Raw genomic sequence first — 15,335 nt, 5'->3', positions numbered from 1 at the left:
ACCACTTCCTGATAAGGCTATCCACAAATTAACTTGACAGCAAGGGCGTCGCCAGGGGGGGGGCAGGGAAGGGCAGCTGCCCGCCCCTAGAGACTCTAAAAAACGTTGCCAAGTATAATGCAAAAGCAACGACCACTATAATATTAAAATCTGGTAATAGATGTAAGGCTCGTAGTACAAGTGAAAAGTTTCATGTGCTGTCGACTTTACCTACAATTCATACCTACTTTTCTCATTTATAGAGAGTGAGTAAAGTATGAATTGTAGACTGTAGTAGGTAAAGTCAACTTGCCCCCCCCCCTGCGCCATCGGCTGGCGACGCCCTTGCTTGACAGATCAAATATGGAGAATCAAACAAGTTGTGAATAGCCCATGGCACTTTATCAGAAAGTGGTGCAACAGGCCCTTACAATAATATAAGATGGAAAATGGAGGAAAAGCAATATCAGCCGGACTAGCACGGCCACCAGTAGAAATGCGAAAGTATGGACAAACTGTGGACATAAACTTAAGGTCTGTTCCGATCTTTACCGCGGCCAATCGCGACCGACAAAAATTAAATTAAAATGCCAATTTATGACAGACTATAATATTTGTCATAAAGTAGGATATTACTTGAATTTTAAGGACTATAGTCTGTCATAAAGTGGCATTTTAATTAAATTTTTCGGAACGAAAAAAAGATCGGAACTTCGCCTTAAGTTTATCTCCACAGTTTCTCTATACTTTCGCATTTCTACTGGTGGCCGTGCTAGCCCGGCTGAGACCCCAACTGTGAACTGCAAATAAAGATAGTTTGTAATACAAAATCCCCATGGAATTTCCAGTTATACCATGGACTAAGGAAAATATGTTACTCGTATACCAATGTTTGTAAATTGTAGGTTTAAAGAAAATATTAACATAGTATGGAGAAAAGCTACAACGAAGTCCTACTACGAAGTCATATGATTTTTATTGTCGTACATTTTTATGAATGACCATCCCGCTAGTCATTGAGGATGAAATGTGATATTATTATGTACACATGTCAGCTGCCACTCACCACCACAATTAGCTATATGGCTTCCCCGTGCAACTACTACACCACTTGATATTAATTCCTTATAAGTAGGACACGAGGCGAGGCTAATGACGATACGAGTAAAGTACTCGCTTCGCTCGCTTGTTAATAAAAGCACTTTTTTTTTATTTATTTATTTAAATCAGGCTACGTAGGCCCATACAATATATACCTTAATGACTAACATACATAAAAATTATATAACAACTACACATTATCACGAATTAACGGCGACGTGACGCGCGCTTCATTCCGGAGTCTCCCCCGGAACTTTTTGTCGGCATTATTAGGGTTCCGTACCCAAAGGGTAAAAACGGAACCCCATTACTTAGACTTCGATGTCTGTCCGTCTGTCTGTTTGTCTGTGGCCTTTTTTGCTTGTAATCAATAATGGCAACTGCTGGGCACTTGAAATTTTTAAACCTAAAATATTGCTAGAACTAGATAAATGGGTCTTTGACCTTTGCCCAGCAGTGTTACAGCATAGGCTCATAAAAATATATCGATACAATCGATGCCCTTGTCTATCAATACGATTTACATTTTAACAACAGGATTGTATGCAAATAAGTAAAAGTAATAATTATCAAAGCCTAAATACATACTTCTAACTGGCAATTTATTTTAACTGCCGAGTAGGATAACATTGTCGGAGGCCCCGTGTTTATTCGAAAGAGTTTGTTTTTCCGATGTTGGCCGTAAAATGTATTGTTATAGGACTGTTATTAGTTTTTATTATTCGTAGACTGTTATATATTTATTATTTACAGTCGTAGAAAAAAAAGCTTCGTCGACAGGCGACAGCCTAGACTGTACCTAAGTATAATAGTTACCACAGGTAGTTACTTTCATAGATTAAATAAGTAATTACCTCTGAATACATTTTAAGTCATATGGGTAAAATATTTGCAATCGTAAAATGGTTTATCCCAGTGCCTCATTTCGAAGTACGCTCAATTTATTCCAGTGCCGATTTTAGCACTGCCAAATATATATTCTGTGGCGAGAATTCTTCGGCGCCCCTTTTTGTCCGGCGCCCTGGGCAGTCGCCCAGCATCGCCGCTCCCCCCGTCCTAACGCTATTGACCTTATCCTCATGTTCCAGTGCCTCATCACGTGCGCGGTGCTGATCCTGGCGGCGGGTGCGGGACACCCCATCGGCTTCTCCGCCGTCGCCCTCCCCCAGCTCAGAGAGGAGAACTCCACGCTGCGGATAGATGATGACATGGGCTCGTGGATAGGTGAGCTTCTAGAACATGCCGCTATACGGTGAAGGAAAACATCGTGAGGTAACCTGCATATGGTTGACCAGACGTATTGACCAGCAGCAGGCTGACTTGCGAGAATGCCTCTCCCAGGCACTACAGTATTTAAGGAGTGGTTACTTCACTCTGAAAATTACTGTATAAATCATCCATGACGGATGCAAAAGCCTTTGGCAAAAGCCTTGTTTTTGGGGACAAAAACAATATAAGCGCTGTCTGTGTGAAATTGATTGAGTTTTTGAAGTATTTTCCGACGTTTTCTACCACTAAGGGGAGGTCTGTATCAATAGGACCTTTGTCGTGCCAAACATCTGTCTGGCGACAAAAACTTAAAACCCTCATTATCGAGAGTGCACTGCGGTGCTTCACTATAATTATACCAGTCTACCGCCCTACTAGACAAGTGGCAAGCGATTATCATAAACGCCAACAAAATGTATGCGATTTGACGTAAGTCATCGCTTCGCTAGCGAATACTAATGGTAAATCCCATAATTTTGTTGGCGTTTACGAAAATCGCTTGCCACTTATCTAGGCCCTCAGAGCAGTAGAAGGACTCTACGCACACAAAGGCACTTGTTGACGTGTGTGCGTGATGATCACCCCAGTTGGCTACGACGCTACGAGTGTGAGTCTGCTATGGCCAAAAAATTTGATACACTATCCAAGTATCCATACTTCCATACTATCCATACTAATATTATAAATGCGAAATTGTGTGTCTGTCTGTCTGTTACCTCTTCACGCTCAAACCGCTGAACCGTTTTTGCTGGGCATGGAGATACTTTGAGTCCCGGGAAAGGACATAGGATACTTTTTATTGTGATTTAGCACAGATAAAGAGTAGGCCACGTGAAGGGACATAGGCTATTTTTGCGGCAAGATGTACGGTTCCCGCAAATTGCTAATTTACGGGACATCTAATCGGTATATAAAGCTTCCTAATCCTAGGGCATCATCATAGCCCTTATCTACTAATCTTAGCCAGCGAAAACGCTATGATTCCATGATTTTACGAAAGAGCAGCACTGCAGTTGGCCTTCCCACTTTAAATCATGTTTCAATTAGCATCTCGTTAACAACTTCACTGTCATAAAGAATAGACGTATTATTTTTTGTAAACATAACCTAGAAACCTTAGAAATGACCAAAGATACACAATATTTATGTAAGTAAATTAAATTGACGCAATCATTTATATTTTTGGCTACTGTTGCGTAAGCAATTCCTTTGCTGCGTTATCTTCAAGTTTATATCTGTAATGTTACATGACGTGGTATGTGATACTATCATGGTAGTATGACGTCACTTCACTGGCAAGTTACTGGGTCAGGATAAGTTCATTAATCAATATCAGGTGTACACTAAAAACATAATCTATAATCTATATCATCTCTGATTACCATCACTTCTTCTTCTTCCCCAGTTCCCAAACTTATTTTCTCCACTGCCTACCATCATGAGAAAAAAATATTTTTGCGCCCCCATTACAGATCACCCCCAAGCTCCTATACACATCGCCCCTTTTTTTCTGGGTCCCACACCCTTTAGGCCTGAGGGGGCGTTATCGCCTACTTTGGGAAAGTGAATTAGACATGCCGACTAACCCCTTATTTGTATAGACTAGAGACTAATAAAGATTGTACACAGCGAACAACGTCTAAGGGTGGGTTGCACCACTTGCACCACAGGCGTAGTTATAGTTAAGGTTAAGGTTATCGTCAAACATGGGCGCTGGCAGGGGGGTGCCAGGGGGTGCACTTGCACCCCTTGGGAATCTCGGGATCAACAGGAATTATTAAAATAAAAAGCATTTTGTAACCCTATTACCATGCCGTACAAGGATAGTTCGTAATGTTTCGGCACTAAATGTTTTATGTTGACGTAAATAGACAGTCACTGTGGTTCGTAATAAGTAAAAAGAAAAGAACAGATAGAAAACTAAAATCTGCACCCCTTGGAAATTTATTCTGCCGGCGCCCATGTCGGCAAATATGGCGTCCATTATGGACTTTTACTAGGGATTTGACAGTTCATTTGACATTTTGTTATGGTTAAAATTAAAGATATAGTAAGTTGGTGCAACCCACCCTTAAACAAAGTCTTTTTCTGGCACGTTGGGAAAGTAACTCGACAGACAAAGAGCAGAAATGGAATAAATAAACATGTACCATAATATGTTCGTATTTATAATGCAATGTGCAATAAATAGTAAATAATAAAATAAAATACGTAAAATATATGAAAATACACAAAGGATAAATTACAATTTATTTAACAAGTTAGTTCAACGTTCTTACAAAATTGTAGAGAATCACGCGATGAGTTTGAGCTTAGCTTATGTCATTTTGTTGTAAATTGTCCTTGAACGCTACTTTCATAAACTTCTTAGATTATCTATAGGTACGTACTTAATAATAATTATAGTTGACGTTTGACGACCTCCGTGGCTCAGTGGTGAGCGCGTTGGTAGCTCAAGCCGGGGGTCGCGGGTTCGAGTCCCGCCGACGGAACAAAAAGTTTTCAAAGTTCCTGGGTCATGGATGTGTATTAAATATGTGTATCATATAATAAAAATCTTAAATATATGTATAGTATAAAAGTATTAAATATATTTCCGTTGTCTGGTACCTGTAACACAAGTCCTTCAGGTACTTACCACAGGGCCAGACTGACGTGGTGTGAAGCGTCCATAGATTTATTTATTATTTATTTATTATAGTCAGGGTTACATTTCTTTTTATTACTATCAAGCTAATTCTTTGTGAGTAGCTTCATTTTGATAAGACAAACAATATTTTTGTCTGCGTAAAATCTTGAAAGTGGTAGCTAACAGATAGAAAGGATTTCATACTTTGATTTGATGGTCCTAAAATATGGTATGTTCTATTTGTAGGACAATGTTACTCTTATATTAAATAACTGTTAACAGTTAACCTGTCAATATACAAAAATTCTGCTGGTTAGGGTTTCGTTTTAGGCACTTTTAGGGTTCCGTAGTCAACCGAGTTTTGTTGATCAACTTAATTAACAAAAATAGCATTTTGATGAGCTAAGAATGTAATCGTTTTTTTTTTCAGCCAGCATCCACTCCGCGGCAACGCCGCTCGGCTCAATGCTGTCCGGTCCTGTCATGGAGGCGATAGGCCGGAAGCGGACCCTGCAGGCCTCCACCCTCCCGCTGGTGCTGGGCTGGATCATCATAGGCACGGCCACACACCACATTCTGATACTCCTGGGCAGAGTGGTGTGCGGGTTCGCTGTGGGCATCCTCGCCGCGCCGTCACAGGTCAGCCATCTTGGTGTTCTTTTTTAAAATGATTTTTCAAAATGATTGATTAATGTTCTTTTTTAGAACTATTCTTTTTGTTCATTTTGATATCATAGAAAGGTATAAAACATTTTTGTAAAAAAAAAAGACGGACCCTGTATACCCTAATAGTGAATAGGTAAGCGTGGCTCTACACTCGCCCACTCATTAAGAGCTGGCGCGCACTACGACTTTTTGTCGCGCGAATATTTTACCGACCTATAAACATTCAAATAAAACGCCACTTTATGACCTAGGCTATAGGTTTCATTTCGCTCTACGCCATTGAAAAGCAGCGGCAGCATCTGTCACAAGACAAATGTCGGTAGAAAATGAAACCTATAGCTTATTTCGTAAGGTGACATTTTATTTGAAATTTGGTCGGTCGGTAAAATAATCGCGCGACAAAAAGTCGTAGTGCGCGCCAGCTCTAACTCGCGATTATCCGGAGTTCGTGCGCAGTATATTTGATACCTCATTAATTTATTTAGCAGGTATGGCTGAGAGGTCGTTAAACTTTCAAATTTTGCCCAAAAATCGTGTTTTGGATAGTTTTTTTGGATACTTTTACGGGGACACAACTGCTTAAATACTTTTTCGGTTTAAACAAATATAAGGCTATTGACTTCTTCTGAATGTAAATAAGGTTGATTCATTAAGCATTATTAATATCATGATCATAGTTCCAAGCCATAAATCTTAGTAGCAATGACATAAAATAAAACGATCTGATGGTTTACATTAGACTAATAGAAGATAATCATCTGTAAACAATTAATGATAGAGTCAGCAAGATAATTATTATGCGTAATTCGGTCAACTCCGTGGGAGTATATACGTGGGAGAGCCATGCTTCGGCACGAATGGGCCGGCTCGACCGGAGAAATACCACGTTCTCACAGAAAACCGGCGTCAAACAGCGCTTGCGATGTGTTTCGCCGAGTGAGTGAGTTTACCGGAGGCCCAATCCCCTATTCCCTACCCTACCCTATTCCCTTCCCTTCCCTTCCAATCCCTACCCTTCTCTATTCCCTCTTAAAAGGCCGGCAACGCACCTGCAGCTCTTCTGATGCTGCGAGTGTCCATGGGCAACGGAAGTTGCTTTCCATCAGGTGACCCGTTTGCTCGTTTGCCCCCTTATCTCATAAAAAAAAAAAAAAAAAAACTGGCATATGAGATAAGAATGATTATTAAGATTTCAGTTTTATCGATGTTGAGCCGAAAGACCTTTTCGTTAGGCCATAATTGATGATAATATTAATAATCTAAGACGTAAATGGATTTTAATAACTCATTTTTTCCCTTATAAGTAATTTGAGTAAACCTTGTAACTTACGTGTACTTAACGTACTACATCATCTGGCAAATTTTTTAACTGAATTCCAAAAAGAAGGTTATATATTCGTCTGTTTATTATTGTAGATAGTAATCTCTATCGTTTACCTACAAAATGCATCATTTGAAGGAAATTAATACATATATCTTTTATATACGTTATCATTGCGTAATTTATAGATAGAATAATAAGAATAAGAATAAGAAAAGTTTATTTTGTACATCACACAACACAACATTTACAAAGGACGAGAAAACCAGGACACAGTACAGTACTTAATTTACATTATATTGTGTGATCTCACAAAAATGGACCCCAGCTCAGCATAAGCAGCAGGTTGCTGCACTGATTTTCTGCTGGGACCAATGAGTGACCTCACAATAATAAAGTGTGGACAATATCATTAGGAACTAAGAACATATTTAATATTAAATTAAAAATACTTAATATATATAGATAGCTGTTAGATAGATATATTGAATATACAGTGATTTATATAATACGGCGATAGCACGCGATATTGTCCCACAGAACGTGCCGTCGTAACGATCTGTATCTTATCGGGTGGATTACGTAAACTTCATATTTTGTTATAGACATAATACGTTAAACAGTAAGCTGTCCACTAACAATATCAGGATGACGATATAAACACAATACTCATTTGTATTATTTCCCCCACAACATCCGAAAATCCGAAAAAATAATTTATGTGCATAAATACTTTTTTCCGGATTGCAATTTCGCTGTTTTTAAATAATTAGGCTGTAGCACACATTTAATCAGGAAATCTCGGTATTCCTTGAAATAGAACACAGGAAATCTGTGTATATATAGAGCTACAGACAGCGAGCACGGAGCAATTGATAGCACTGAAAATCTTTGAGGTACATATATCTATCTCCTGTAGACGTCTACAGGACGCAACGCCGACAAGAGGAAATGACGACAAACGACATGAAAATTATGCAAATAATTCGATTCTATTGTTTTTTGTTTTTGACACGCTTTTATATAAATTTGATGGGCTTCTTGAAAAAAAAGCCTGTTTTTTTTAGTTTTAAATAACTATTATAATTATTGCAGGTATACCTCGGCGAAATATCAGAGCCGAGATTACGAGGTCTTCTCATTGGAACACCCTTCGTGGCATACTCGCTCGGGGTGCTCTACGTGTATGCGCTCGGCGGAGCCATGTCCTGGCGGTCCGTGGCGCATCTCTCCATAGTGCTCCCGTGCCTGGCATTCGCGGCCTTATGCTTCTCCCCCGAAAGCCCAACTTGGCTTGCGAGGCGCGGCCGCTTTCATGATGCTATGGCAGCTATGGCGAGACTCCGAGGCGACCCAGATACCGTGAGTGTTTGGTTCAATTTTATAGGCTTTAAGGGGACGCCGCGTTAAAGTAAAAAATCGTTTTGGATATGTTTTAGACCGCTTGTTTTCTATGAGAGGCCGGGCCGGCCTCTCATAGAAAACAAGAAATGGAAAGGGCGTAAGCGACAATATGGTTTCTGTCGCATAACTTAAAAACAAAAAATATATTTTAAATACGTATATAGCTATGGGCAAATTATAGTGTATGCTTGAACTAATCTATATCAAATTTTGCAAGCATATACATATAACATATCACTCTCCTCTGTTGGCAAAATTAGAATCCCTGTTTTTACAGAGGTATTTTTGATTAATTATTCTGTGTTATAAACGTTGACCAATCGTGTTATGCTATGGGTAATTCAAAGACAAAGACATGATGAATACTAAAACAACTTTAATTTCTTAGCTTTAGTCATAGTTGAGAAAAATCGATATCGCTGCAGCCAAATTATCAAGGCGTCACCGGCTTAAAGTGAGAAGCTATGGACTATGTAGAGTTGATGCGGATTTAAGTTATAGATGCGTGTTTAAGCTTTAGGATTAGGATCAATTCAGACCGCAACACGACGACGCGCAGATGCATTTCTAAATTTTTATGGATTTGACAGACTTCAATTGCGTGAGACGTCATGCAAATCTGTCATTTCCATACAAAAGAAATGCATATCTTCATGTCGCGTTGTGGTCTGAATTGACCCTTATAGGTAGGCCGACAGAATATGAAGTGTAATTTTGAAACGTATTGCGTAGTAATTAGTGACAATATGTACTAATCAGTATAATACCTCTACAATCTATAAAATAATAATTATATTATGTAACTGCTATCATACACAAAAGAAAATTGTTTCAGTTCTAAAAAAACATTAAAACGACGACAAAATTAAAATACGTTTAACACCTTCAAAAGATTCAAGGCGGCTTAAAAATATAACACAGGTCGATGCTCTGCCAAGGGCAGTTCTCCTGTCCCTTCGGTGTTGTAGCGATGTTTATTTTTGCGATAAAACTAATATAAAATTTGGCAACAACGTTGCAAACGTGTTTATATTACACCCTTAGCACCTAAACTAAAAGATTATTAGCTCAAGAGTTTTTCGTAAGTTATCTTCACAATGCAATCCAACCTTTACGCGATTACTCAGGAAGATTTAACGATAACTTAACTTTAATGTAACGAAAATGTTGACATAAGCTCCATACACTTTATGTCATATTTTTAATTCAATTGATTAAAGTTAAGTCATATTAAATGCCTATGAGTGCGGCGGTTCGACCCTCATTTTTGACCGACTTCCAAAAAGGAGGAGGTAATACGTTCGGCTGTATGTATCTTTTTTTTTATAACATGCACCCTTAAGTGTCCAATGCACACGATCGAATATCGTAAACATTTATTGTTGTTATTGGGATCACAACGAGCTTAATGGGGATTGTTCTGGAAGTGCAGCGTGGATGTTATGTAAATGTAATTAATGGCTCTTTAATGTTCTTACTTACTGTGTGTAACACAGTAAGTAAGTTACAAATGTTTTTTTAAAATCCGATAGACGTAGATGTTGCTGAGAAAAACAAAAAGGGAAACTCTAAATTGCCAAGCACCTACTGTGCTGCTGTAAATTGCGATACAGTGATGAAATTATGCCTAAGAATATTCTCGATAACTTCAGGTTAAAAAAAATCAAAAATTCTAGCTCCAAATCTGTTTAAACTTTAACATTGTATGAGCTACGATGCTACAGACAAACACAGAAACACCGCCAAACCTATAACCATCCGTTTTTGTTTAAAACCCCTTTTTGTAGCAGTTAAAATAGTCTTTGTTTTAAGTATTTTAATATGTTGTACCATAAAATATAACCACAAAATCTTCTTAGATTGTAAACATAAGAAACAGCATTTTAAATAAATGGTACTAAAATATGCATAAAATATTCATAAATAATGTCGACATTATAATACATACGAGCAAAATTACATTAAGTACATTAAATATTCATATAAAACTATAAACAGTTTTAGTCTTTGGTTCAGGAAAATATTATCTTGTTCATTAAATGTAGGATAGGTACATTAACATTATACATTCAAATGAAATGTACCTACCTAATGTATTCTTTGTAAAAGGAGTATTTATAATCTTTACGTAAAAAAAACTAATCACGTATTTTTTCGTCGATCCTTACAATTTTTAACACAATATTATACCGTATACTGTTTAAAAATTGTAATATACTCCTTTGTACCTATACACTATACAGTATCTGACGGGAGCATTGTACAATTAGGTATGTACCTACATTATTGCCTTGTTTACTATCTATCATATAATATCAAACATCAAAATACCTGTGTTAAAATATAATTTTTGCGTAAAAGTCCTCCACATAAAAGTAGGCTATGAAAATAAAGATCTAGAATTTCCTGAATATTTTTTTTAAATTTTGAATAAGGAATTTGAATTCTTTTTCAGGCCCAGCGTGAACTCCACGAGCTGATCTCCGCCCGGGAGAAGGAGAAGGCGCGGGGAGAGGAAAGAGTACGGTTCCTGGCGACGGTGCTGCGGCCCCCTGTCCTCAAGCCGCTGCTCCTCATCAACGCCTTCAACATGCTCCAGATCCTATCGGGCAGCTACGTGGTCATATTCTACGCGGTGGATATCGTGGACGAAGCGGGAGGGTCGATGCAGCCGCACGTAAGTTTGGCCATAGCCATAGTAAAAGGAGGGGAAGTAAGTTATCTTCATACAAAGGCACCGCGCGCGGCTTGTATGTGTGCGCCATAGTATCAATGCGTCATTATTGATAGTATCAATGCGTCGCCACGTACCGCACACAACAAAATCTCGGCGGTACCAGCCTAGTAAAACTGGCCGAGATTTTGTTGTGTGCGGTACGTGGCGACGCATTGATACTATCAATAATGGCGCACACATACAAGCCGCGCGCGGTGCCTTTGTATGAAGATAACTTACTTGCCCTCCTTTTACTATGCCATAGCAGTCCACAAAAATTGATTCAGTTGTGACTGTTTTATCAGAGAAGTGGATTAATAATAATATCCATGGACGCTTCACACCACGTCAGTCTGGCCCCGTGCTAAGTACCTGAAGGACTTGTGTTACGGGTACCAGACAACGGAAATATATTTAATAGTAATTTTATGTTATACTTACATATATTTAAGATTTTTATTATATCATACATATTATATTTAATACACATCCAAGACCCAGGAACATTGAAAACTTTTTTTTGTTCCGTCGGCGGGATTCGAACCCGCGACCCCCGGCTTGCGCTACCAAACCTAGATGCAATTTCTTTGTGTGGACGTATAAAAACTAGTTTTCATAGCTCCATTAGGTAATCTTCGATGGTGCTTAATGTTGCTCACAACATCCCGTAAACCGTACATTTTTCCGGATAAAAACTATCCCTACATACTTATAGCGACTATATACCTACCCCTTCTCTATTTTACTGTTCAAAACTTTAAGTTTAGAGCCCAACGCATGGGCATATCCAGGATTTTAGCTGGGGGGGGCATACCTGTTTCGAGAAGATGGTCGGTCTGGTATATTGAAACAAAAAATCAAAATTGACTTTTATTAATTTGACTGAAAAGATTTGGTTTCCAACACTTCATTTTGCGCAGAATAGGTAACACGTTTTAATTCTCACTTACCAGGAAAATTGATGTTTATTTTATCTACTAGGGGGGCGGGGGGCAGCTGCTTTTTTTTTACCCCTGCCCCTACCTGGGTACGCCCATGGGCCATGACCCAACGTCTGCGTCGTCAACTGCCTTACCTACCTACTTAATTTTTTCCTTTTTTCTCCTTCTAAATCCTGGACCAAAATCTCTATGAAATAAATAATTTATAGGTATTCAGTACCGTCCTAGCTCTAACTAGACATCGTAAGTACCTACCTTCATAATAATTATATACTCAGCTGGTTTCTAACAATATAAATGATAGCGGTTCAGTGTTCACGCAATCGTTTCGTGCACAAAATCTACCTTATTGATATGCAAAATACGTTTCACATACCTACATAGTTGTTGTCATGGCCTACTTCCCAATGTCAAAATCAGACGAAATCTTGCAGCAGCTGAAGAGGCTGGCCAAATCTGGTTTCTGGACCACCTTGTGTCAATAAGCAAAAAAGTTTATGCCAACATGTTATACGAAAGTATCTGTCTGTTAGGTACGGCTTAGCGGCTGAACCGATTTTAATGTAGTATGGTCTATGGAGATACTTTCAGTCCTAGGATTTTTGGATAGTATGTGTCTAGGAATCGGGTTCTAAGCGATAAATTATTTTTTTGTTGCTGGTAACCCTTTTTTTTATTGCATTACGCATCCCCCGCCCCCTCGGGGGAGGCGGCTCGGGTATGTCGGACTTCCTCCGCAGAGGTCTACCGACTAAGAACCCCCAATTCCCTCGTCAACGCTACACGCGGAGGAGCGGGATCGCTACGCATTCCACAGTATTTATGTGGCCAAATATTATTTGTTAAATTACGTACTACCAACATTGTTAAATTAATGTTACGAAATTCCTTGATATAAGATTTTTCCGTACTCTACATATTTTACGTATTTTCCTGTAGGGCAGTAAGGTAGTTCAACTTGACACGGAAATCTATTGATAAAGGCTCATCCGTATCACGATTACATAAACCTTAATACAATTGCATACAGTAGAGTAACTTAGCCGTGTTCTTGGAATTAAACTTGCACCATAGAGACCAGTTTTACGCGCACGCGAAAAACTTAACAGACTTGCGTTGCAATTCTACTTGTTAAAGTTATCTGAAACCACGCTGATGTATCGAGTCGTATGGTATGATAGAAAGATAGTCTACTGCATATTTTTATACTGGGCCTATATGTTGTCGAGTGCACTCTACGTAACCTCTCAATTACGATCGAATCAATAACTCGCACGCGGGGCTACTCAGCGCGTAGATATTCTGAGATAATAAATATTGTTTTGTACTACTCCAGCAGACGAGTTTCATACCTAACGTGGAGCGGGGAGAGTTGCGGGGGAAGAGGGGAAGCATGCAATCTCAGTATATATTTTGTTTTTAATTTTTACTTCACCTCATTCAAAGTCTACGATTTTCTTAATCCACCCCCCATATAGAATCCTGGCTACGCTCATGGCAGTCAGCACGCAATTCCTGTTTATAAAAATATATTATGTAATCAGTAATATACACCGAGCTTTATTGATCTAACTGATTCTTAGTGAAAACCCATGTGCAGCAGAAACAAAACACGTTTTAGATGCTGAGAATTTAGCTTTTTTCACACAAGTTCATGGGCGTACCCAGGTTCTGGGACAGGGGGGGGGGGGGGGGGCAAATTACCCAGGTTCTGGGCCAGGGGGGGGGCAAATTACGCAGATTCTGGGCCAGGGGGGGGCAAATCAGATTTTTTATAAGCTAGGTGTTTATAAAGAATAAAAAATTAATAATTTTTAGTTGTAAAAATATTGTATTGCAAACAAATGGCAAAAATTCGTTTCATTATTTTTAATTTAAAGATGAAAGTACTAGATAATAGGTATACTTAGTAGGGACGTCAACATGATCCAGGGGGGGGCAGCTGCCCACCCCTGCCCCCCCCTCGGTACGCCCATGCACAAGTTCTATGCATTTTATACTCCTAAAATCCATAAAGAAACCCTTAAAAAAAAGCAGACTAATAGATACCTTGTTTGTTTCCAGTTGGCAGCCAATGCGAGCGCGATCGTTCGCCTGGCGGTGACAGTACTAGCCTGCATCCTGCTGCTGAAGGTGACGCGACGAGCCCTCGTCCTAGTATCAGGGCTGGGCACCGCCGCCTGCACGCTCGGCCTGGCCTACCTCCTGTACTGGGGTAAAGGCACAGGCATCATGCCGCCCCTCCTCATTTTAGGCTACGTCGCCTTCAACACCCTGGGCTTCTTCCTCCTCCCTGGGCTCATGATCGGGGAGCTCCTACCCACGAAAGTCCGCGGGCTTTGCGGCGGCTACATATTCTGTCTGTTTAACGCTGTGCTGTTCGGTTTTACTAAGCTCTTCCCCGTCATGAAGACTGAGATGGGAATGTCGGGGGTGTTCGGAGTATTCGGTGCCTCCGCAGCGCTAGCAACGGTTATTCTTTTCCTCCTTCTCCCGGAGACGAAGGGCAAATCCTTGATACAGATAGAGCAGTACTACCAGAAACCGAATGTACTGTGGGTGACGCGGAAAAAAGGGGAGGGGCAAAATGTTTGAAGACTCTGATCTGTACTTAATGGTTTCTAGCTCTTTGCGATGAATTTATAAGTGTGAGGTAGATTTGCTATTGTATATTGAGCGCCAAAAACGGTCGCTCGTAGCATTTTGATGTGTTTATGGACGTAGATTAATAATTTTAAACTATATTATGTATAATGTATAGTTCTTGCAATGTACGAGCGCGCGTAGCCTTTATTTGTAGTTGTAATTGTAAATAGACATTTTCGTTAGTGTGCGTACCTGACGGAGCAGTCAGTACCGAGCGAGCCATGTACGCGTGTATAGATATGGTCACTCACACAACTAAGAGCGCCGCGCGCTCGTAGATTGCAAGATAATTATGTACTACTGTACTATATTGTGTATTGTATTTTATATCTACAATTTTCTACGTATGATACAATAATATTTGGCCAGTAACTTTTTGGTCTAAAGTTTAAAAGGCGAGGCACAGAATTCCATATTTTTTTTTAAATATGTACTTACGTATAAAATTCTGTGCCTCGATATTTTGATACAGACTAGGCCCTATCATAACTACGTTGCATCTTGTATATCTCGAGGACCAACAATTTTTTGGTGAATTTTGTTAATTTTCTATGTTATAATGTTTACGCATACTGAAAAGACAAATAATAATGAGAGAATAGAAATTAGAAAGGTATTCCTTCCTAATTAAAACCTTGCTTAATATTTGTTCTTTGAGAAGTT

The 15,335-nt window shown here is 39.3% G+C and overlaps 1 protein-coding gene across 2 annotated transcripts in view; it reads left to right on the top strand.

Moving 5' to 3' along the window:
* Positions 1-14,622, top strand: part of LOC121733239 (facilitated trehalose transporter Tret1-like) — a 35,637-nt gene extending 21,015 nt beyond the window's left edge. For both annotated transcript variants that reach the window (XM_042123439.1, XM_042123438.1), the window contains exons 3-7: positions 2,169-2,304; positions 5,409-5,617; positions 8,061-8,327; positions 10,825-11,046; positions 14,091-14,622. In XM_042123439.1, coding sequence (XP_041979373.1) covers positions 2,169-2,304; positions 5,409-5,617; positions 8,061-8,327; positions 10,825-11,046; positions 14,091-14,621 — 1,365 coding nt within the window. In that variant the 3' untranslated portion in view covers position 14,622. The remainder of the gene's footprint in view (positions 1-2,168; positions 2,305-5,408; positions 5,618-8,060; positions 8,328-10,824; positions 11,047-14,090) is intronic.
* The last annotated feature ends 713 nt before the right edge of the window (positions 14,623-15,335 follow it).

This window comes from Aricia agestis, chromosome 13 (assembly GCF_905147365.1).
Source record: "Aricia agestis chromosome 13, ilAriAges1.1, whole genome shotgun sequence".
Classification (NCBI taxonomy): Eukaryota; Metazoa; Arthropoda; class Insecta; order Lepidoptera; family Lycaenidae; genus Aricia; species Aricia agestis.
This window is presented reverse-complemented; position numbering and strand designations above follow the sequence as displayed.